Genomic DNA, 25,277 nt, shown 5'->3' on the forward strand with positions numbered 1-25,277 from the left:
GACCCCCTGCCCTGAACACACCCTTTACAGGTTTTGGCAAATTTTTTTACCAGTCAGCTCTGTGCCTGAGAATAATCTGACCCTCATAGGTGGTCCGGGAGCTGCAGGGAGCTGGGGCTTGGGGCAGCGTGCGGTGGGGGATGTCTAGAGATGGAGATTAAGGAACAATGTTCAGGGATGAGGATAGGGACAGCACGGGGAAGGCAAGGCAAAGTTCTGGGTGAGACCAGGTGGGGTAGGGGGTGAAGCTGGGGTAAGGGCAGGGTCCTGGAATGGGGCTAAGGAGCAGTGTGCTGGTAAACGGGAGATCACTTCTGTACTGGAGCCCAGCTGCTCTGAGACATGTGTGTCCATACACTGGGCACGTTCTCCCCAGCTGCCCAGTTACTGGCATGAGACCCTCTGTTCCCTCTGCAGTAGTTGTGCTGAAGTGTGGGTGATTGTGACTTTGGTTTACTTCCTGATATCAGTAACCAGCTGGACCCAGGGTAACCCACGCAGGCCTTAGGCAATCTGCCAGGGTCCTACATGGGAACCACAGTAAAAGTATTACTGTTTTCACAGGACTAACTCTTCTGTTCTATAAGAATAGGCCTTCTCGTTTACTAAGGTCTTTAATTTCCTCCTGAAATGCTTTGTAATTTTGCAGCACGCAAATCTTACACTCCCTTGGCTAAGTTTTTCCTGGTTTTTCTTTATAATGTTACATAAATGGGATCTACTTTTCATTTCTGATTATTCATTGCTTATGTATAGCAATATAATTGATTTTTGTGTGTTGATCTTGTATCCTGCAGCTTTGCTGAATTGCTTTCTTAGACACAGTAGTTTTCAGTTAATTCTTCAAGATTTCCTGTACATATATGATCACATCATCTGTGCATAGGGCTTCCATATCAGTCTGGGTACTTTCCATTTCTTCCTCCTGCCTAACTGCTTTGGCTAGAACCTCCAAATCAGTGTTAATCTTCTCTTTTCCTTAGGCAGTCTAGGAAAGATTTGCCAGTTTTGTTGATCTTTTTAAAGAACCCACTTTGGTTTATCTGTTTTCTCTGTTTTTTTCTATTTTCTATTTTACCTCTGCTCTGATCCTTATGATGTCCCTTCTTCCACCAGCTTTGGGTTTAGTTTGCTCTTCTTTTTTTGGTGCTTTATAGTATAAAAATTAGATGATTGATTTGAAAACTTCCTCCTTTATTATATAGACGTTTACAGTGCTGAATTTCCCTCTGAGCTGCATTGCTCTATCCCAAAGTGTGTTGTGTGGCTTTTTCATTTATCTCAAGTATTTTCTTTAAATTTCATCCTTGGCTATTGTTTATTTAAGAGTGTGTAATTTAATTTTCAAAAATCATTAAATGTTCAGGGAAAGAAACACCATCTCTAGAAATGCACTGATACTTTAGAGCAAGAGGAGTGAAGAACTACCAGCCTGATCACAGTGGCGCATCATTGCACAGCTTGTCTCTGTGGAGAGATCTTCCCTACAGCAGCGAGACATGTGTCTTGTTCCTTCCTGTGTTTGGAAATCTCTGCATTTGCCTCTGGCTCTATGGACAGGGAAAGAGCAGGTAACCTGTGTGTCCTGTTTGTGGGTGGCCTCAGCCAACATCACCACTGTGGCTTTTATGGGGTGTAAGGAGTTGAGCAAGTTGTGGGACTGTGAGGCTGTGTACCAGCAGGTCCACCACCTCTAGGAAGTACCAAGGGCTTGGGTTCCACAGCAGGCTTCTCCCAGACCTCATCAAGCTGATTCAGGGCCTTTCTGCCATCTCTCATGCAGGCACTGCTGCAAGTTGAATGTGACTCAGTTCCTACCCTTTAGTCCTACCTTAGCCTTTGTGGGTTAGACACTACGCGGAACCTAGTGTGACCCTTAGGCCAACAATACAAGTGCTGCCCTCAACTTGGAGAAGGGGTCAGAAGGGACAGTCTCCAGACTGGGAAGCTCCAGAGGAGGAAGCCTTGCTCAGTGTGTTGAGGTCAACCTAGGGCAGAGCAGGATGTGGCTTAAACAGGGAATGGTGTGGGAAGATGGGAGGATGAACCTTGGGAGGCAGGAAGGTAGACCCTAAGAAGACAGATGCAAGTGATGGGCAGCATTGGACACCTCCCATCCAGCTCATGGGAGGCACTGCCCCAACCACGCCAGCACCCCAAGCATCCTTTCTGATTCTAGGACACCTCACCTGGGCCCTCCATGGTACCGTTGTCAAGTCTGACACCCTCAGCTCTTGCCCATGGGACTTATGCTCACAGCCTAATTACACTGTGGCCATTCCAGGATCCACATCAGTCTAGACTTTCAGAAACACAGATCTCACTGACACTTCCTCCCAGACGTTGCCAGGCACCTCAAGTGTGACCACAAGGAGCTAGAACTACCCTTCTCAGGGCCACAAATGTATTCCTTTCCTGTCTGTGTCATCAGAGTCTGACAACTAGCTCCTGCCCGTTACATGTGGCACTATGAATTGGTCAGCTATCAGGGCCCAGTATATGAATCTCCAGACAATCACTTCAGTATCTAGTTTGATCTAGACATTGTTGAACAACAATGTGTAATTTCTGCCTGCTAAGGTAAGTGACCAGCTGGATTAACTACCCTTGTGGGCAAGCAGGACCCCATTGCTACCCACCATGAAGAACAGGCCAGGACTCAGGACACAGAGGTATAGCTTTCCTGAACATGGTTCCTCTATGCAGCAAGTCATCTGACAGGGCTGCAAGGACAAAAGCCATAGTGGACAGGGTCTGCGAGGTCCAGGGAAAGGGTTCAAAGTTGCTGCTTTGAAGGGTCTTTTGAACACAAAAGACCTGTTCCCCTCCTCCTGCAGCAAAACACAGCAAGATGCTCACTTTACATGCAGGGAGGCTAGCTCAGTTCTCCTCAGGGTTCTTACCCGAACTAGCCACAGGTGTTCTCTACCCACAGAATGGCCACAGGAGCAAATCCTGCAGGCCCTCAGGGTGAGTACAGGTGCCTGGCACACACCACACTGCTTACATATGTAGCCTAGAAAGCTGAGTTGCCTCTGCTAGTGACATGCCAGAAGCCAAGTTCCCAGACTCCAGCCAAGAGCCAGCCATGGAAGAGGCCCCTCATAGAGCAACCTGGGCCCTGAGGCCACTGCCTCCTGCCCAAGGCTTGCATTTAAAGGAAAGCTGTTGAATCAGTCCACTGCTAACTATATGGAAGAGAAGACATGGGTAAGAACCCTGAAAGAAAGAACAGGTGTAGTACTGTGTCCCTCAAGCTGACCCTTCTTCACAAAGCAGGTGCATACTTAGGACTTCACACCAAAATTTCACAGTCCAGCCTTGCTATTTCCCTGAATTCTAGTTATCACAGTCAAAGCACTTCTCTGTCTCTGTCTTCAGTTTAACTGCTCAATCTTATCGCCACAGCTGGGACCGCTGGCGGGATCAGTGATCACAGTCCTGAGCCCATGCTTGGATTTTACACACGGTCTGCTCTTGACATGTTCCACACCCTGTAAGTTAGTGAGGCTGAGCCTGCATAGGTTTCAGTTGGCTGGGCCAGCTCCCCACCATGGGTGCCTTTCTCCAACCCTGCTGATCAGTCTTCATTCAGGAAGGTCTCTGAGAATCCAGGTCTGTATGTTTTCTGCTCCCTCCATTAGCCAAAGGGAAGACCCTTCAGAAGCAACAGATGCTCTTGTAGGTGTTCAGAGCCTAATTTCCAATTTAGCTACACGTAACTATATCCTAATTTTGTAATGTGTTGTGTGCCTACGTGGTTTCCATTACTGAAGGTCTGCTGGTGGTGTCTGTTTGGAAGGAGAGTTGCAGTAGCACCACAACTGGGTCCATATTCAACCTGACAGGCCAGCACCGGTGAAGGACACCGTTCTGTTTCCCAGCTCTGCTTAGGTATTTCTCTGCTCAGCAGAGAGTGGTTTCCTTCTCAGCCAGGAACCTTTTCTTAGGGCATAGTTGCAAATTCTAACAACTGCCATGCAGTTGAAACATGCTCACATTCGGGCACGAACCAGGCTTGACCTACACATAGTTGGGCCCCTCAGGGTATGCCAGCCCTACGGACAGCCAACACGATGTTCCATGCTGAACTCACACCTGTGAACCTGTCTTCAGGTGAGCTGCTTTCCAGCAGGCTGGGGTCACAGGCAAGTGGACAGATGCTGGGCAGGAGGTGGGAACATGGCTGACCTACCCTCTTCTAGGTGTCTGTTGCTCAGGAGATCATGGGGTTCATGGAGCCAAGGGGATGTAAGAGGGGCAGTTGAGGCACTCGTGTGCTATAAAAGCCTCCAGGGTGCAATGAAACCCAGAGCGCTTCATGAAGCAGCCCCCGTATGCATTCCCACCCCTCCCAGTGGATCCTCTGGCTTTGGGCCGGGAGGGCCCTTAGGGTTAGTCTCCTGGCCCAGACCTAGCTTCACAAATAGGAAAACCAAGTTCAGAGAGGCTTGCCCAGAGCCACAATTGGCCGTCAGGATGCAGTGCCGCACACTCTAACCCATAGACTCAGTAGGGCCCTCAGCCCCCTCACCGGGCACTGCACCCCCTCACCCAAACAGAGTGGGGACCGTAGTGGCTGACGGGGGCAGGAGTCACAGGAAAACCTATGGCTTCTCCACAAGTCCCGTTGCTGGCACTATAGGAGCCAGTACAAACCCGCTGCTTGGATCCCTTGTGCAGCGTTTTGAAGGGTCCAGATCCTTGCCAGAGCTGGTCATACCGAAGCTGGTGTCCATATCCAGCAACAGCCCCTCAAGACCACACTTCAGCAAAGGCATTCTGGGACATGGACTTAATACAGAAAACCCAGTATTCTTCACGACAAAAGGATCGTGTCACCTTATGCGTGTGCACCTGCCTCCAAGCAAATCCTAGCAAATGGTGCTGTGATATTTTAATGCATCTCATTAATCATTACATTTCTGAACATGGCATGTCACAGTGTGGTCTGCAGGTGGCAGCTCAGGGTGTGCTGATCTCATTCTGCACTTGATCCCCACCATCTTTGTCCACCAGCTGTCCTCCCCATGTATGCAAAGCCTCACCCTGCTCCTCCACCGCCCCACCCCACCTGCTCAAAGGCTGTAGAAAGCAGGTAGGCATGAGAGATCTCAGAGACACAGCGGTGACTAAGAGGCAGTATACTTACACAAATTGGTGGAAGTAGCTCTTGTACCATAGCTGAAACTAAAGTCATTATTAACATCTCTCAGATGGATCTTGCATCTCAGAGATGTAAATGGCCTCGAAGTGCTGTGCTGAGGTTTCTGGGCTCCTCCCCCCAGTTCCTGGGAGCCAGGTCCACATACACAGTCTCCACATGCGTCACACTCCCCTGGTTAGCATCAGCCTCGTATCCAGATCAGATTTAACCCAGTGGTCTCTTGGCAGGATCTGATTTCCTCTATGACAGGGATGGGTAGGGAGTAGCACTACCTATGTAGTCCAGAGGGAGGTCTTCAGTGATGTGCATTTTGGATGTTGGGGTTGCTCCTTCAAGGGCATCCTCAAAAGGCTAACACGTCAGAGTTCAAAGTGTTCCAGGGCTTTGTAACCTGTGTGAGGCTATGGATTCTATCCCCACATATAAACAGGACAGGGCACACACGGGCCACCCTGGGTGGGCAACAGCATGCCAGGGTGAGGGCTCCAGGGTAAAGGAACCAAAGAATAGCTCTCCTTCAGCCTGGACTCCTGAGCCCTGAGAGGAACTGGAGCTGGAGACATCCCAGGAAGACCAGCAGTAGTTGGCCAGGCCTGATTAATGGCTCCATTGGAAGGCCGCAGCAGCTAGGCAGCTCCTGCATGGAGACTAGCTGCAAGTGCAGAAGGAGTGGCATTCAGAGGAAAATTAAGGTGGGGATGTGCAAAAAAGACATTCTGGAGTAAGACTGGAGGTCAAGGAATTTTTCAGCTACAAGAATGTAGACCATGTTTACAAGTGGAGCGCACAGCCAGGGACAGTGGAGGACTCAGCGCAGCCCAGAAGTAGGTTACAGGTGCCTGACCTTGTTCCACCTTCTCGGCCACCTGCACTCTTGGCCCCCTTGTTAGCGGAAGCAGCCTTGTCCCTCAGTGTCTCAGAACAGCCACATGCCTTCTGCCTTCTCAGCGTCCAGGGTGGTCGCCACACCTCAGCAGCCAACACAGCCCCCCGTCCCTCCCTGCCTTCCAGAGACCATTTTCAGGAAAGAGCCAGCACTTTACACTCAACACCCAGCCCCCAGCCACTCTCTGCCCCTATCTTTAGCCCCTTTTTCTTTCTTTCTTTCTTTCTTTCTTTCTTTCTTTCTTTCTTTTTTTCTTTCTTTCCTTCTTTCATACTGAGAATCGAGCTCATGACCTCGTGCATGCCAGGCAGGTGCTGTGCCGCTGAGCTATCTCCCCAGCTCTCAGCCCCTTTCTTGACCCCTTCTCTCCTTCTACTGTCCATCCGAGCCCCCCAGGAGCTCCCAGGGCCTGCTTTTGTCTGAAGCTTTATGTGCCCAACAGAGACTTCTTTGTGATGGTCATTTGGCTGAGACTGACTGCAACCACTTGAGCTGCTGGAGGGGCCTGGCCTGTGTTTTTACATCTGGACCAGCTGTAGGGCTAGCAGACAGAACCAGTGCCTCTCGGCCATGGCTGGACCCAGCCCCACAACTGCTGGCAAAGGGTGCAGTCCCTGGAATGCCAGTCCCAGTTGGCAATTGTTGCCACCTCTCTGACCTGTCCCTCTGCTCCCTTACTGGCTCCTGTCCCATCTGCCCATCCAGGAGGACAGTGGGCCTGTGTCATGTCTACCAACTAAGCTGCATGGAATGGCGGAGACGCTGGGCGAGCACAAACCCCTGAGGTGAATCCACCATGATGGACTTCTGGGTGATTCTCAGGTCTCACCACCTCAGGGATCTGAAGCCCCAACTCCCTTTCTGCCTAATTCCCGACACTCTTAGGCACGATTGTATATAAACAACAGAACTCTTCAGGAACCCCTTTCTGACTGGCTGCCACAGTCCCATGAGAGGTTCATATTGTGACACCCATGTCCCATATCAAGGCCTTGCTTTTACTCATGTCTCTCTAAGTTGTATGTCAGCTGACATCCTAACCTGTGTGCTTCCTCTGGGTGTGCAGGCATGAGGGTAAGAGTAAGTCCATGAGTGTGTGTGTGCTCAAGTTGTCCCCAGAGTGAGACTGGGGACATGTGTGTGCATGTTGTGTGTGCATATGTACAACTGTATGTGTGAGAGTGTTTGCATGTATGCATGAGCATGTACATATGAGTGCATGCATGTGAAGTATGTGATTGTATGCGTACATGTGTGAATGTGTACATGTGTGATGTGTAAAAATGTGAGTATATGAGTTTTGTGTGTGTATGTGTTCATACAAATGTGTGAATGTGTGAGTTTGTGTTTATATGAGAGCTGTGTGTGAGTACACACATGTACATATGTACAACTATGTATAAGTATGTGTATAGAAGAGTACGTACATGTTTTTGTGGTTGTGTGAGTGTGCAAGTAATGCAAGCTATAATGTGGGCATACATTCTCCATGTGTGAGTGTGCATGTGTGCAAATGCATGTAAAGTATCACTATGAGTATGTTATAAGTATGCATGAGTGTGCTATGAGAGTGGTGCGTTTGCATAAGCATACAGTGGTGTGTGCAAAGGTGTGCATTATTGTGTGTGATGTACATGTAAGTGTGTGTTGCAAGGGTACATGTGCTACTGTGTAGTGTGTGTGTAAGCATACTAGGGTACACTCAGGTATGCCTGCGCAAGCAGAAGCACAAGCAGCACTGCGAGGCATCGGCTGTCCCTTGCACCTTGAGGGTGCAGAGATGGTAGAGACTCTCTGTCCATGGGGATATGGGCAGCCAGGAAGGAGGGTTCTGGGTCAGGGCAGAGCAGCAGCATGGTCATTCCCATACCATCTTTGACCAACTGTGACTGCCAGGCCACTCATGCAAACAGTGGGCTTGTGTGTGAACAGAACTTGTGGTAGGGCTGTGCTCTGGGTTTGGGTTTTTTTCATGGTTTCTATATGTCCTAAAAATTGGTTTATTCCTACGAGACTACTGGTTTCAATCAACAGCAAGGTGAGTGTGCAAGGTAGGGGTCACAGATTCCACAGAGGACGTGGACTATGAGGCTCAAGGGCACAGGCAGGGTTAGCTGCTCTCAAGCACCAACCAGCTGGGTCAGGGAACATGCACCCCTCCTATGGGACACTCCGCCTGCACCAGGAGTTACGCCCTTCCTCTTCTTTTTTCTTTTTTAAAAATACATTTCTTGTTATAACCTTTCTGTCTTTCTCTTTCTGTGTGTCTCTGTCTCTGTGTCTCTCTCTCTGTCTCTCTTTCTCTCTCCCTTTCTGAGTGTGACAGAGCTTTTACCCAGAAAAATACCAAAAGGATCAAGTGCATGGCACATGGTCTGTGAGCAGGAAACCTCCCTGCTTGTCCCAGTCCCAGGTCCTCAGCAGCCTCACTGACACTTCACTGTCTTTGTTCACATTTTGCCACCTGAGTTTGTATCCCTCACACTTATATTGCCCTGACACTGAGCTGGGTGTATATAAAATCATTTCACATCGTTTTCATTGTGTTTCATTCTCTGCCTGTTGATTTTACAACCCATCGTGTAACTGTTGCACAAGACAGATTCACAATGCACAGCAGCTTGTCCAGCCCTCCTGTCACAGCTAGCGTCTGTCCCACATGCTCACAGACTTCAGCTGTAGGCATCTCCAAAGCAGTTTTACTCATTTGCCATGGACCCCATCTGGGTAGGAAGGTTCCCTGGTGCTGCTCTGGCGTCCTTCCATGGCGCACTCTCACTGGGTTTAGTCAACACGTCCCATGAGCACCACTGCTTCTTGGAAACTGTCTGCTGGAGCCTCTCCTCCCCTTCTCTTGCCCACTGTCTGGCCCTCACTGGCCAGCAGGGGCCTGTGCCAGCATTATATCAGTCTTCCAGTGGCTGCACATCAGACCCCTGCTTCCACTCAGTAAGCTTTTGCAACAAAAGTTCATGGTGCTGACATGTGTTTTGTGCTGGTATCTCAATTGAGGACTCTGACACCAACAGTCAGCTCCTTCCTACCTACCTGGATTATTCCATAAACAGGGGACTTATTCAGCTTCCAGTGGCTGCTGTCACACGGCCCACAGCTTGGTGACTTAATACACCAGCCCAGAGGTTAGAAGTCCACGGTCAGTACACTGGACTAAAATCCAGATGTAGGCAGGGCTGCTTCCCGCTGGAGGCTCCAGGGAAAGTCTCACCTCCTCAGCCCTCCCAGAGGCCACCTTGGTGTCTTCACTCTTAGTTCATGTCCCCTCCCTCCATCCTCCAGGCCAGCAGCATGGACATTTCCCTCTCCCCTGCCCTCTGCCTTCCCTCCTATGTGGACCTGTGATTACACCAGACCCACCCAGTCTGGGACAATGTCACCATCTCAGGATCTTTCACATAATCAGATCTGCAAAGTCCCTTTTGCCATAGAAGGGCCCACACTTACAGGTTCTGGTGATTAGGATGTAGACATCCCTAGAAAGCATTAGTTAACTTCTACAGGAGCCAACTTCCCAGTCTTGAGTAGGACCAATCATTTATCCCAACCCCAAATATTAACGGGGCCATCCTTCTTCCCACTATACACATGTCCCTTTTCCCGGTATGAAATGGCTCTGTGCTCAGGGCTGGTCCTTGCACTCTCCAGTCTGTCTTCAGGTGAGGGTCTGTTGTAGTCCTACTGCTCTATCTGTGTGGCTCTATGTGGCTTTATTACATGTGGCCCTAACCATGGGGCTCTCTGAATTTCTGTATCTAATAGTGAGGCCTACACAAGCCCTCCCCACCTTGTTCTTCTGACATCTAAAAGATAAGAGTTTCACTAAGAGTTAAATTTAAGGAGCTGAGCACAGAGGGGTGGATAGGACAAGTCACTTCCTAAAGACCACAGTCATCTGTGCTATGCTGGTCAAGACTGATATAACTAGAAGACAGAAACCTCCCCGCAGCTTGATGTGGCACTTAGTATAACATAAGGTGACACTCAAGTGACTGTGACACATGAGAGTTCCCAAGGAGAGAGCTGCCCAAGCTGGGCGCCAGACCCTGCTGGTGAGAATTTAGCCAAGTTGGTGCCAAGGGTGGTGGGGTTGGTGGGGTTAGTGCAAAGGGTCCATTATGGATTGCAGGATGGCAGTTACAGGATAAGGCAGGACTTCACAGACATCCACACTCATGAAAGCACAGCAGTAACAGCAATAAAAGAGGTGGCTGGGCTGGGAGGCAACTACAGTGGCCTCCTGCGCCCTCTGCTGACCAAGATTGGCTCTACATGCAGGGAAGTAGCCAGCGAAAACAGTGTGGTCCTTGTTTTGGGAAGGCCTGGTAGGCGGGGAACTGGAGCAGCACAGAGGAGGGGCTACCTCCTTGGCCACCATTTGTGCATGAGATGTGCCCTCTGAGCTGGTGGTGGCAACAGCTTCTCCACAGTGCATGGGAGGACCCATGGCGGTCCCCTGAAGGAATGTCAACAGCCAAAGGAAAAGCAAACATGGACAGGGCTGAGTGGCCAAAATGGGAACCCATGTGGAGTCTCTAGGATAAGCTTCCCTCCAAGTGGCCCCAGGCTTTCTCCATCCAGCCTGGGATGCCAGGGGACCTGCTCTCATGGGCTACCCTGAGTCCTGAGACCACAAGGGGGATGGATCCCAGGTTTTCCTTTGAACAGAATAAGCCCCAGGCCCTTATTGTCACGTGGCTGTTCAGTCCCTATGAAGGACATCAAGGGAAACGTAATCACAGCCTACAGAAGCTGGGTAGGTAGCATGGGGTTCTGCAAGATCTGAGCAGGGTCTTGGGATTCTCCATGCACAACAGCAGCAGGACCCCAGGGACCTCCTGTACTGCTGCTGTCTACCATGGGAGCTGAGCAGAGAGCCCCATGTGTGACATCAGGTCAATGGATATGGATGGCCAAGCCTATGCTTGCCTTCTGCAGCCCAACAGCTGAAACAAACTCAACAGGACTGTCTTGGGCCAAGGCTTCATCAAGCTCCCTTGTGAAATGTCCCTGCAGGTATTACAAACATCGAGACATTTTCCTGCCACCTTGTCCTGCTAGTCTGCTCGTGCACATGCCAGCACCTCCTACCTGCTGTCGTGGAGGTCTCGCCTGGTTCATTCATGCCCCTTTACATCCAGAGAATTCTATGTAAAAGCATTTGTGCTTATTTCCCTCTACCCTCACGGGTAACAGCTCCCCAACATTCCACCCCGGGTCAGCCTCTCGCTGGCCTGGTCGTCCTGCTTGTTCTGTGACACTGTCATTGAAGTTGGGCTGTTTCTTGGCAAACTGCCCTCTCTCTTCCTCTCATTTGGCTAGCTGTGTGGTGTATATTCATGGTGGGCAACAGAGGAAGCCCTTGGAAGCTCACAGCCTTGAATCATCCTTGTGACAAGTCCAGGGCTTCCTGTTACATCTGATTTCACCAGGAAAGACAGAATCATTACCCACCTTTGGGTGCCTGCTATATGCTGGAGCTATCTAGCTCATGTCAGTGAGGTCCCTGCCTTTGTGGTGAGATCAACAGGTGAATAAGCAGGTTGGTACAATGTATACAGAATTGAAGAACGCTGACATAGGGCAGAGAAGACTTTCAAGGAGGTTCTGGGAGACCCATAGAATGGGTCAGACCTTCTAGGGAAGGCTGGAAAGGGTCCAGGCAGGAGTCAAGTGAACAGGGGTCTGTCTCTGAGCCTGCTAGGACTGTGGTCTATGAATACACTTGAACCACACAAGAACTGGTCATCCCTGGTCAAAAGTTTCTGTGGTCCTTCTTAATAGGCTGAAAATACTGCCTGTTGGTTTGGAGGTTTCCTGTTTTCCAAAGAGCCTTAACACTTTCTAGTGAAGTGAGGGGCCCCTTGGCATGTCTCCAGGAGCAGCAGGGCTTCTGGGGTGAGGAAGAATTGGCCAGGTGTTTTGTCCACAGACAGTGGGGGCCATGTTCTAATGGGACAAAAACAGAAGGTATAGGTTGGGCTCATCTCCTTGGAATCCAGCACAGAGACCAGTGTGAAGGGGATGCTATGGGCAGACAGACAGGGGGGGATGAGAGGCTATATGCATGGTCCCAGCCGTGAGTGCTGGGTGCTAGGGTATTGGAATGAAGAGAATACTGTACTTAAGAGGTTCTTAGAGTGTTCAGTGTCAGACTGTGATCTTCCCAAGACAGGCAGAGCTCAGCAGGACAGACTAAGGGCCTGAGTGGGAAAGGGCTCCAGAGAGGGAGCAAAGGCAGGAGTCAGGGCTTTTAGTGGGTCTGGGGAACTGGGAGTCCAGCCTGAGCCAGTCACTGAGAGGACATGTGTCCTTCCACAAGCTCCTCCTGGCTGCAGGAAGCCCCACTGGGGTCCCTATATCCCAAAGCCAAGATAGGTCTTGGTGGCCTCCAGGGATGGGACCAGGACTGAACCCTCCCCATGCCTTCTACACTTTGGGGACTGTGACGGGTGACTGAGGACTGAGCCCAGCTCCCAGCCAGAGTCTCTGCCCCCTTTCACTGCTGTCCTGCGTTGCTGTCTGTCATGCCATACCTGCCTATGGATGCCACCACTTCAAGCAGCCCTATGCAAAGGCAGCTCCTGCTATCCAGTCCCTGTTCTTTCCTCTGAAACATGGAAACATCAAGAGGATGCTCCGTGCTGAGGTGGATGGGCCACCTCCCCGGCATTTTACTGTGAAAATATTCACACACGCATGAAGTTAGTAACCCTAGGGAGTCTATCATTAGTCTTTCTATGCCACCTTCCAGCAGTCTATCACCCTTGCACCTGTCCACCCCACCATCCAGCCATCTCCCTTCTGTTTGTGCATCTGGAAGTAAGCTGCACACTTCAATATGCACAGACCCTCAAACTATTCATCAGGCCAGAGTTTGATATTCATTTACAGGATTTCTCCCATTGTATGAAATGTATTCATGGTGAAACGCATCAAACACACACACACGCACACACACACACACACACAGAATGAGTTCAGGAGGTGTTCTTGCCCACCAACACGGAGAATTTGATCAAGTCAGCTAAAGAGGAGTCAAGGGTAGATTCTCTGCAAATGAGGTTATTGGGGAAGGCGAGCTTGTTCAAGGAGAGGGGCAAGAGGACGTTTTAGAGGGAGTAAGAGGAGAAACTCAGGTATTGTGAAATGGTAATCCTCCACAGCAAGGCTCAGCGAGGGTGGCGCCAGCCTAAGACTAAGTGGATGGGTAACATCCTCAGAGAAGTGCTCTTTGCAAGGTATAGTGACCACTGCACAAGCTGGTGGCTGTGGCAGCACCTTCTGGGATGGTTGCTGTTATCAGGCACATGCGTGTTTCCCTTCCTTCATTGCCTGCTGCTTTATCTTTTTATGTTTTGTGCATCGGGTTGTTTTCTCTTGGGGGAGGGGTTAGTGTTTGGTTGGTTGATACTAGGGACCCAACCCAGGGCACTTGGAATGAGCTATATCCCAGCACTCTTTATTTTTTATTTTGAGACAGGGTCTCACTAAGTTGCCAAGGCTGGTCTCAAGCGTGATGATCTTCCTGCCTTGGCCTCCTGAGCCACTGAGATTACAGGCAGTGTCACAACGTCCAGCTATTTGTTTTATTTTGATTCTCACAACTTCCTCATGAGCAGCTTAGGCAACCCCATCTGCCCTCAGAGGAACCACTATGATTCTTTTCCATCATAGAGTGATTTTGCCCGACTTACAGCTTCTATGAATAAAATCACTCGAGAGTGTGGCTCAGCGGCAGACCACTGACCTAGCATACAAGAGGCCCTGGGTTTCAGCCCCAGTGCCACCCAAGAAAGGAAAGAAGGGAGGAAGGGAGGAGGGAAGGAAGGGAGGAAGGAAGGAAGGAAGGAAGGAAGGAAGGAAGGAAGGAAGGAAGGAAGGAAGGAAGGAAAGAAGGAAAGGAAGAAAGGAAGGTAGGAAGGAAGGGAGAGAAGGAGGGAGAGAGGGAGAAAGGAAGAAAAAAAGGAAGTTAAGTTACTGCAGCATGTGCCTTATTGCCTGAGACTTCTTTAGCCTGGAATGTTTTAGGGCCATCCTGCTGAGTGGGTTCCACTGTATCATCTATTTCCAGCTATTGAACACCTGCTTGCTTCCAATTTGGGCTACACACATAAAATTTGTGTGAACTCTCTGGCTCAAGTCTTTCTGTGCTTTTATGTGTATGTTGCTGGATGGCACAGTATACAGTGGTTCTAGACTCTTTCTCTCCAATCCAAAGTATTGGCCAGACCAACCAGTGAACAGGTAAATGAAACTTTTATTTAAAGTAAAGGAGCCTTGCGCATTTGGGAAGCTAAGGCAGGAGGACTGCTGCAGGTTCAAGGCCAGCCTCGGCTGCATAGTGAGTTCAAGGCCAGCCCAAACTACATAGCAAGACCTTGTCTTGAGAGAAAGAAAAAGAAAGAAAGAAAGAGGTGAAGGAGGGAGACAGAAAGAAGAAAGGGAAGAACAGCAGGGTTTGGTGGCTTACACCTATAATCCCAGCACTGGGTGGACTGAGGCAGGAGGATCATCTTGCATTTGAGGCTACCCTGAGCAATAGAATTCAAGGCCAGCCTGAACTACACAGCAAATTCTCTCTCAAAAAGCCAGAAAAAATAAAAATAAAAATAATACAGTAAAGGAAGAAAAGGGAAAAAGAGAAAAGTGAAGATACATCCTGCATGCAGGATGGACCAGTACAGAAGCAGGAAGACAGAACAACAGAAAGATCGCAGTGGCTACAAAGTCAGTGGCTGCCGTTTTTCATACTCTCTCAGATCTGGTCCCTGGGAAGTTGCTCTGCCCACGCATCCTGACCGTGATTGACAGGTCACATCCTGTTGTTCAGCCTCTGTTCCTGATCTCTGTAACTGACAGGTTACATCCTGTTTGCCAGCCAGACTGGGAAGCCCTGAAAACCCCTACCTCATTTATACTCTTCCCTGTTAAACACCTGTGGCTGTGTCTCTTTCTCGAGGATAGGTCTGTGCTTTCAGACTACCAATTTTCCCACTGGGTGAGGAGTGCTGCAGTTGCCCCACTCTCCCTCCAAAATTGAGGTGACTAGTCTTCACATTAGTGACTGGGGGCCATCTCCAGAAAAATGTGATTTCTCCTTGCATTTCCCTGGTGGCTTATGACCTTGAGCACTTTTTCATGTTCTTATTGGTCACTTAGATATCTTAACTGGTGAAGTAACTTCTCAAATCTTTTCCTCACTTTCACTGGATTTTTCATTCTTTTAGAGTTCTCTATATATCCAGAACGCCATTCCTTTGTCAAGACTATCTTCTGTGAATTACTTTTCCTACTCCTTGGCTGCCTATACATTTTCTTAACAATGTTTCTCATGAGCAGAAGTTGTGAATTTTGGCAGTTCAGAAGTTGCTGAAATTTTGCTTATCAGTTTTTTCATTTCTACTTACACCTTTTCTGTGGGACACCAAAAAACCCTCTCACTACCGCCACACTGTGATAATTTCTCCTGTATTTTTCCATAAATCTTTGGTGTTTGAACTTTTCCTTTTATGTTTATGAGTCACCCACACCAAGTTTGTGTACAGTATAGGGTGAGCCAAGTTCTTGCCTTCCGCCACTGTCAAAAGGAATGCCCTTTCCTCATCACATTGTTCGATGTCTTAACAGAAAATCATTCCACTGTGTGAGTGTGGGTCTATTGTGGACCACTCCTGTGTGACTGGTCTATCTTGGACTCCTCCTAAATGACTGTGTTCTTTTCTGTATTTTTTGTTTTGTTTTGTTATTGTTTGATTTTTTGTTTGTTTGTTTGTTTGTTTTGTTTTGTTTTTTGACAGTCTTTACTCTTGGACCACATTGTCTTGATAGTTGTGGCTTTTTAGTAAGGCTTCAGTCTGATGAGGTGAGTCCTCAAGATGCCTCTGAATACTCCACATTAATTACATTCTGATATAAATTTTAGAGTAGATTTTTCAGCCTTTACAAAAGGAGAATCTGCTGGGATTATGATTGTCATTATGCTTTTCAAGCCATTGTAAAATATTTTTTATTTTATTTTCCAGTGCTTTCCTGTTAATATATGACTATAAAATTGGTATTTGGATATTAATCTTACTACTTTCTAAATTCATCTCCTAATGCTAATAGTTGTAGATTCTACAGACTATTGCATGTAATCAGTCATGTTATCTGCAAAAATATGTTTGCTTCACCTGTTATCTGATATAAGTTTTCCATAAATGCATTTTACAAGCTGAGGAAATTGCCTTCCATTTCTAATTTATGTTTTTTTTGACAAATATGAATTAATTTTATCTTTTTCTGAACCTATTGAATACTGTGTTCTCCTTGCTGTGTTCATATGTTGAGCTATGTTCACTGATTTCTGTGGATACCAAACTAGCTTTGCATCTTTTAGCTCAATCAAATCATAATGTTTGGCCTTTGCAAGACGCTTCTAGTTGTCATTTGCTGATACTTTCTTAGAGCAACTAGTGTCTGTGGTCATGAGGGACAGTACAGTGTAACTTTGTTTCAGTATCTCTGTTTGGTTTTGAGGTCAGACACTGCTAACCTTGTAAAGAAATTAGGAGGTGCCTCCCTTTTTCAGATATGAGAGTGGTGTTATTCCTTCTGTGGGTGTGTGGTCAAACTTACCAGCCAACCTGCCTAGTAAATGTTTCTAGTTATTGAATCAATTTTTATTAGACATTGGATACAGAGATTTTCTAATTCTTCTTGTTTAATTTTGTTAATTCGCATTTTTCCCAAGGAATTTATCCATTTCATCAGTTTCTGAATTTTTTGGTATGTAGCTCTTTATTATACCATTTTATTATTTTTTTCAATATCTATAAGGTATATAACATTACCTCCTCTTTCTTAATACTGGTAATTTGTCTTCTATCTTTTTCTCTTTTTTCCTTCCTCAATCTAGCTAAGAAGTTTTGGAGTTTTCTTTGTTCTGTTTTGTTTTTTCATGGAACCATCCTTCACAACTTTTCTCTTGTCTTTATCATCATCTTCCTATGGCTCCTTTGGGTCTAATTTGATCTCGTATTTTTCTATCATTAAACTGGAATTTTATGTCACTAAATTTTAGATCTTCCCTTTTTTTCAAATACAAGCATTTAAAGCTATACATTTCCCCATACGCCCTGCTATAGCTGTATCCCAAAAATTCTGGTATGTTGTATCTTCTTTATCATTCTACTTAGAATCATTTCTGAATTCCTTTGTGATTTCTCCTTTGATCCATGAATTATTAACAAGTTTGTCGTTAAATCTACAAATGTTTGTGTTTTCCTTATTATGTTATTGTTGTTAATTTCCTATTTAATTTAGTTATAGTCAGAATATACTCTGCATAATTTAAGTCCTTTGAATTGTTGAAGGCTCACTTCGTAGCATATCATGTCATCCATCACGGTATGCCACTTGCTCTTGAAAAGAATGTGTGGAGACCGCTGTTGCGTGTGATGATCTATAGCAATTAGGTGAAATCAGTTATTATTCTTCACATCTTCTATTCCTTTACCTGTGTTTTGCTTAGCTGTCCTATCACTAGCTAAGAGAAAGGGCTTAGGGTCACCAGTTATGATTTTGGAATCAGGTATTTCTCCTTTCATCTTGTCAACTTTGATTTAAGTATTTGGAGCCCTTTCCTGGGTACATCCTGACAAGCACTGCAATGGTGAGAGAATGCCAGCTTTCTCCCAGTGCCACAAAACCCACTTTATCTGGTGATAATATGACTGCCCCAGACTTTTGGGGATCACAGATGAATGAGAACAAATGGCTTTTTCTATCCACTCTGTATTTTCATTTTTAAAGTGCTCCTGTTGTAGACCACACATAGCTGGGTCTTTTCCCCCCCTGTTCTGACAATCTCTGCCTTTGAACTGGATCTTTTAATCCATTCAAATTTAATAGAATTTTAGTTTGAATTGGTTCTCCATTTTATTCTGCTTTCATTCTGTTTTTCTTAAGAATAGGAAGTACTTATTGAGAGAAAGAAAGCTTCCCTCTAAGAGAGACAGAAGGGGTCCCAAGCGAGTAGCCGGGGACCCCACTTCGCAAGGGAGTTTTATAGAGTAAAACCACAAGGTGAGGTATGTCTAAGGTGGAACAGAACTACCATCAACCAATAAGATTACAAGTATTTTCTTTCTATTTTTAACCTCTTTCCTTCTTGTTTTGTTTTGCTCATTCCTCCTTTTATTCCTTCTTTTGGGTTGTTTTAATATTTTTTGTTTTTATTTATAGCTTCCTTTCTATTAATGTCTTGCAGACTTTAGGGATTAAAACCCACAGGCTTTTCACAATCCATGTACAGTATAAAGTTACTACCTCCTGTAAAGAAGAGGAACCTTGTTACGTAGGACCATCCCCCTGCTACCTTTTGTGCTGTGCTATATGTCACCCCTATATAAATTATAAACTCCACGCAGTGGTGTTAAAACTCTCTCTTTAAACAACCAAATGTATTTTTAGTAGTGCATATTAGTATTACAAAATGGTGGAGTTGGGTTGGGGAAGTTGGTCATGTATCTTGATAGTCTTCAATCCCATTACCACCTCTCCTTTTATTTCCCACCTATCTCCTTCCCTGTCTCCAAAATCTACCTTTTGGTTTCCGGTCATCTCTCCTTTATTTTATTCATTTTTTTTTTGTTCATTTATTTGTGTTCTCATGAAAGAGGAGGAAACATGGCATTTTTAGCTTTCCAAGTCTGTCTAATTTCATTTAACATGATGGTTTCTAGTATTTTGAAGAAATTAAGAGAAAACAATTTTTTCAGTTACCCAGTAATTAACATTTCTATCCTTTCCCCTAGGTACAACATCCCTCTGACTGGGGAACTAAATGTAACATTTCTCAAAGCATGGTTTGGCTGAGGACAAATTCTCAGTTACATTTTTGTCAGGAAATTTATTTCACCTCCATTCTTGTAGGCCATTTCTTTAGCTACAGAATCCTAGGAGGTGAAGATTCCCTGGGGGCCTCCTACTCCTACCCTTTGAATGTGAGGGCTCATTACTGTGCTTTCTGGAACAGCACACCCTGCTCTTCAGGTGTGTTGTAATCCGCAGGAGGGTTGCCCCTTCTCATAAATGTGCCCACAGTGGCCCTTTCAATAGGTCACCCATGGCTGAGCAGAGGGGCCATCTCTGGGTACCCTTGGTGTCAGAACCAGTGTGCCCTCAGCCCCATACCCAAGGCACACAAGCTCTAGGCTGGGTGTATCTGACATTTGATCATCCCTGGTGAAGTCCTCCTAATTCTCATGGGGATGAATGCTGTCCCTCCAGGACACTGGCCCAGGGGAGAACAACTTGCCTCAGGAGCTGCACAGGGTTGGAAGGGCCCAAATTCCTCACCCTGAGATATTTGGTGGAGCTGAGGCTGACCCACAGAAGTGAGGAGTTTGACCTGGGTTCTGGCTGAGGACAAATCTAGAAGGAACCAAACTGAGTCACCAGCACCTGGCCCAAGGGATCTAAGTGATCTCACTCAGTGTCTCCCACAGCCTGTCCTTACTAGGGACGGGCTTGCTCTAGCCCTCTGTGCCTGTCCCACTTCCACCAGGGTCTTTGTAATGTCTCTGGCTGAGTCTGCAGCAGATTGGAGCTCCACAGGCTCATGCCTCCCACAGGCACCAGCCAGCCCACCAGGCAGCCAAGTGGCCAGGACCCCTCCATCAGGCTTGTGCTTCTCTGTCCTGAGGGACTGCTTGGCCCAGGACCCCTCAGCCATCTATTTGCACCAAGGAAGCAGAAAGACAACAGTGGACTCAGGTATTCCCAAGGAGTCAATGCCTTCTGCTTTCTGGCAGGTTTTACCTCATCAGTGGAGGCATCCCTTTCATCATCTGTGGGGTCACGGCTGCCACAAACATCAGTAATTATGGGATTGAAGATGAGGACACAGCATAGTGAGTACTGAGTTCTAGCCACCCACAAGACAGCAGGGGTTGGGAGGGTGGAACCACTTGCTCACTCCACACCAGGGAAGGGTGGCAGGACCCCTGCAAGGACATGATTATTTCCATGCCCAGATGCTGGGTGGGGAAAAGCTGGTCTCCACAAGCATCCAATGGGGTCAGTCTGGGTCAGTGACTCCCCGAGGTGCCCCTGGTGAGAAAGGAGCAGCAAATCCTGGGCCCAAGGGGCCACTCAGAACTATGGCTCCTCTCCCCTTCCCCTGGACATGTAGAGCTGTCTCCTCTCTACAGACTGTTTCCTGCTAAATCTCTTTGCCTGGACACCAAAGGCCTGGTTTTCTTTAGATAGGAAGGGCCTCACAGATAATGATTCAGCAGCGGCCCTGAGGTCAGCTGAAAATGGACACCCTAACCTTGAGCATGAACAAACCCACTCCCCCTCACACCCTGTCCATGCTCAGAGCTCTGGTCAAACCCCTCACACTCAGACCACCATGCCCACCTTCTCCCTGTGGCCCAGAGCATCCAGTCCTGCCATTCAAGCCCTAAAGCCCCCCGAAGTTCTTCTCACTTCAGCCCCACTCTCCTCCCCCATCCATCGTTGCTTCTGCTTTCTTCCAGTCCACGTTACTTTCCTGTCACTTCCCCTCACCTCCCAGGCTGGCAGGGCTGGGATCAGGCCCCAAACTTCCATCTAGTGACATCTGAGCTGTCAGTGACTGCTCCAGTTCTGTCCCCATTAGCCAATGCCTACACCTCTCCCCTGACCCATCTCAGATGCTCTGGCTTCTTTCCTTTTCTATCTGTTTCCTTCCCACAAAATTAATCCAACACACTATAGAAACCCTCCTTAGTCTGTCCAACCATGCCCGCACTGACTGGCATCTCCCTGCAGCTGCTGGATGGCCTGGGAGCCCAGCCTGGGTGCGTTCTATGGGCCGGCTGCCTTCATCGCCCTGGTCACCTGTGTGTACTTCCTCGGCACCTACATCCAGCTGCGGCGCCACCCTGAGCGCAGGTATGAGCTCAAAGAGCGCACAGAAGAGCAGCAGCGGTTGGCAGTACCGGAGGGAGGCCACTGCCATGGAGTGCGGCCCGGTACCCCAACTGCCTGCGATGCCCTGATGGCCTCACAGCTGCAGAACGAGCACTCCTTCAAGGCTCAGCTGCGGGCCGCTGCCTTCACACTGTTCCTATTCACGGCCACATGGACCTTCGGGGCACTGGCTGTGTCTCAGGGCCACTTCCTAGACATGATTTTCAGCTGTCTGTATGGAGCCTTCTGCGTGACTCTGGGGCTCTTTGTGCTCATCCATCACTGCGCCAAGCGGGAGGACGTGTGGCAGTGCTGGTGGTCTTGCTGCCCTTCCCGTGGGGACGCCTCCACCACCAAGCCCAGCACTCACCCTGCACTCGATGCCAATGGAGACATACTGGGGCACACCTGCCTGCAGGACTCACCGGGTCCTGGCAACCCAAGAGGCTTTAGCCACCCACCCACTGGCCACTGCAAGATGACCAACCTGCAGGCTGCCCAGGGCCATGTCAGCTGCCTCTCGCCAGCCACTCCCTGCTGTGCCAAGATGCACTGTGAGCAGCTGATGGAGGAGGAAGCCCATGTGCACATGCCTGAGGAAGCCGCCTTCCCACACAACCCAAACTTGCACAGGTGCCTCAAGGGCCGAACTAAGCCTCACTACTTCAGCCAGCACCAGGCAGCTGCCACTGAGCACGAGTATGCCTACCACATCCCCTCCAGCCTAGATGGCAGCCCCCACAGCTCACACACAGACAGTCCCCCCAGCTCTCTTGAGGGTCCCATGGGGGTGCACACGCTGGCCTGCTGTGCCCAGGGTGACCCCTTCCCTATGGTCAGCCAGCCTGAGTGCAGTGACACCGGTCCTGCACTCTACGGCTGTCCCCCAAGGCTGCCTCCAGGCCCCGCCCACTTGGAGATGCTCCGGAGGACACAGTCCCTGCCCTTTGGCGGCCCCAGCCAGAATGGGATGCTGAAGGGCACTGTTCAAGAAGGCCTGTCATTCAGCACGGATGGGACGGGCAACATCCGAACAGGTCCCTGGAAAAATGAAACTACTGTGTAATAGGGACAGGAACACATCACCCTCACCAGTACCACCATGTCCCTGGAGGAGCTTCAGAGCAAAGAGGGGACCCATTTGCCACATGAGGTTGGTAGGGAGGCTCACCAAAATGACAGAGCCTTTCAGAAGCGGCTCACACCTTGGAGCTGTGTCCCCTTTGTTGTGAAAGATCCCAGCAGGAAAATGCTTTGGGCCACACCTGCCTCTGTTAGTCCCAAAGTGGAATGTGACTGTCCACATACTGTCACCCGCTTCCTGTTTGTAGCATCCCATCTCCAGGGAAGCCCAGGAACAGAGTACAGGATTCTATCGAAGAAGCCACCCCAGACCCCAGCACAGGGCCCTGCACCTATGCTGTATTGCTGGGTGATAATCCAAGCAGCCTCGCCAGAGGCTCCATCTGATACTTCCTGGCATTGTGTGCGTGCACAGGTGTGTGTGTGTGTGTGTGTGTGTGTGTGTGTGTGTGTTAAATTTTGTTCCAGGAGCCATAGTGGCCAATTATCAAGAGCATTCTCCCACTGGGAAGTTTCCATAGGTCCCTTCCAGTATCCTTGTGTCTGTGTCACACCAGCATCCTCCCCTGGCACTTCTGCCGTCTCACCTAACCCTAACCCCTAACAACCTGAGAGCATCTTGGATGCTGGGGGATGGGGCCCCCATACCGCCTCTGGTCACGGGCTCTTGGGGGCCCATGCGGATGCCCAAGCACTTCTTAATGGAGACTCAGCTTCCAGACCCAGCCACTGTCAGGACTGGACTGCACTCCGCTCCATCGGGGGCACTTCTCTGTTCCACAAAGAAGAGGAGCTGACTGAGGTGACAGTTATCAGAGACAAAATTTCTTTTTCTCTTTTCATTTTCATCTGGGCACAGAGCCCCAAATCAAAGGACAGATGTTGATGACAATGAGCCTTTTGTGAAAAGAAGTAGCCTGTCCCAGGAAGAGTTCCCATTGAGGCTGGAGCATCTGTGTTCAGAGGGGCATGCCTATGGGACTGTGCACAGGCATTCCTCCTTCTGTCCTCCCAGCCTGTGGCACATGTGCGCACACATGTATACACACATACATGCACACAAGCACATATGCGTACACTACACACCTGGACACATACATTCACACAGTGTGCATACCACAAACATGCACGGGTACACACAGGTACATGCACATGTACTGCAAAGTGCACATGCACACACTTGCAGAACAGGCATGTGTATGAGTGTACGTATGCACATAGTACAAAACACACATGCATACCTCTATGTATCTACCTGTGCAACACACATGTGCACACATACTGCAGTGTATACATATATACACATGCACACATGTGTATACACATTTACACAGGTACCCACACACGTGTGTGTTTTCTATCCACCCAACCCCTGGGTTTTCATTGCAGATGCTCATGTCAGCATCAGGATTAGTGTCACTGTGACTCGTCAGTGTGCTCTGCTGTTGGGACAAGGGGCTTCACCAGGAGCAGAACCGTCCCTGAGCGTGCCTCGGAGGGGAGAGCGTGAGGCGTGCTGCAGCACCTTCCAGGGGGGCACACTCTTCAGTGCTGCAGTGGGAAGTGCCATCCGGAGCCCAATGCTCAGTATCTGAGTAAGGAGCTGTCAGCCCTGACACTTATAAACTCATCTGTGACATTGTAACTTACTGCAGCTTGCTGCACCCAACACAGACCCCATGTGTCCTTACAGGTCAACCAACAGACAACCAATGACCTCTGGGTGTTTTAAGTTCCTGTCACTGTCCAGGCTTGTCACCTGCTTCCGTAGCTGATGCACACAGAACACAAGCCTATGCTGTGTGCACACTGTAGATGCAGACTGTCCGATGAAAATACAGTATTTTGCATTGTTTGTCCTTGGTGAGGCTGGTCAATAGCATCCTGTGTGTGTTTCTTGCCCTTGACAGGGGACAATGGTCCAAGTGGGGCTGGGACCCCAAACAGATTGCTCCCTTGGGCTGTGGTCCCTCACACCCTTTCTGCCCTCCACACCCCTGGCAGAACAAAGAGGGCACCTCACCATTCAACCAAAGAAATTCAGCATTAAATATTGAACTTCATTGTGTTTTGATATTGATTTAGCCTTGTGAGTCCACCTGAGACCAGTGTTGTGACACATCCCATGTACGTGTCCTCTTTGGGGAGTACGAAGATTCCCAGCATAACTGTATGGAGGAGCACGCAGCATGGAGCCAGCCTGCACAGGACACGGGTCAGGAAAGCAGACCCCAGCCCTCTGTCTCAGGTGTTTTTGTGTCCCTTCCTTCTTTTGTGAGTGTCCATGTGGATACACATGTAGGTGTGCTGCCTGCATGTGTGTGTTGTGTCTTTGTGAGCTGTGCGTGGGTCCTATGGATATGAACACCCATGGTTGTGAGGATGTGTGTGCCTGTGTTTGTGAGGTTGTTGCAGGTGTGCATGTGTGTCTGCACATGCGTGCACATGTGCACTCTAGAAAGAAACAGTATGAGAAGGCATCCCCCCCCCCTCTCTGCACACGTACTAACTCACAGAGGTGACATCTCTACCACACAGGGAAGCTGTAACAAGTTTAATGGCCTGAAGTATACAGGAAAGTGAAAGTCCCCTGTGCCGTAGGACATGGGTGGCTCTGTGGTGATTCTAGCTGAGAAAGCTCCCAGAGGTCTATAAGCCACAAAGGCAGCTGCTGTCTTTCCTAGAAGTTGCCCTATAGCTCTAGAGAGGTCGCAGGTCTGCTCACCCAGTGCCAGAGCTGGTTAGGTAGATTAAGAGCATCTCTCTGGCCCTTAACTCCTCTGTGAAGCTCTCTGAACAGCCTCTGAATGAGTCATTCTTGTGAGGGCTTGGAGCAGCTAAAAGGCCCCTGGGGTTTCTAGTAAGGAGTGTTTTAAGTTCCTGTCACTGTCCAGGCTTGTCACCTGCTTCCGTAGCTGAGATTCTAAGAGACACAGGAGGCCAAGGACAGTTCTCACCTCCCCAAGGATGGTCAGTTATCTGTCAGAGGGATGGGCTAAGGAGTAGCGTCAAGATGAGACCTGCATGCCTTCTTCTGCATAAGCAGCTGCCCTGGGGGCGTCCAAGTTGCTCTGGGCTCTAGTGTCCCAGGAAATGGAGGCAGCTGCAAGAAGTTTGTCTAGCCTTCCTACATGTCCTTGAGATTTTTCATGTCTTTAGGTGGATACTGCCAGGCTCTGCATG

General features: G+C 48.7%; 1 protein-coding gene across 2 annotated transcripts in view; it reads left to right on the forward strand.

Annotated features, from left to right (window-relative positions):
- Adgra1 (adhesion G protein-coupled receptor A1) overlaps positions 1-24,176 on the forward strand; it is a 39,723-nt gene extending 15,547 nt beyond the window's left edge. Inside the window, exons 6-7 of one of the 2 annotated variants that reach the window (XM_005402051.2) lie at positions 19,868-19,966; positions 20,871-24,175. In XM_005402051.2, coding sequence (XP_005402108.1) covers positions 19,868-19,966; positions 20,871-22,077 — 1,306 coding nt within the window. In that variant the 3' untranslated portion in view covers positions 22,078-24,175. Of the gene's footprint in view, positions 1-19,867; positions 19,967-20,870 lie in introns of both variants that reach the window. The other variant, XM_005402052.2, reaches the window with a different exon arrangement.
- Positions 24,177-25,277: the final 1,101 nt, after the last annotated feature.

This window comes from Chinchilla lanigera, unplaced genomic scaffold, assembly GCF_000276665.1.
Source record: "Chinchilla lanigera isolate Chin_1 unplaced genomic scaffold, ChiLan1.0 scaffold00076, whole genome shotgun sequence".
Classification (NCBI taxonomy): Eukaryota; Metazoa; Chordata; class Mammalia; order Rodentia; family Chinchillidae; genus Chinchilla; species Chinchilla lanigera.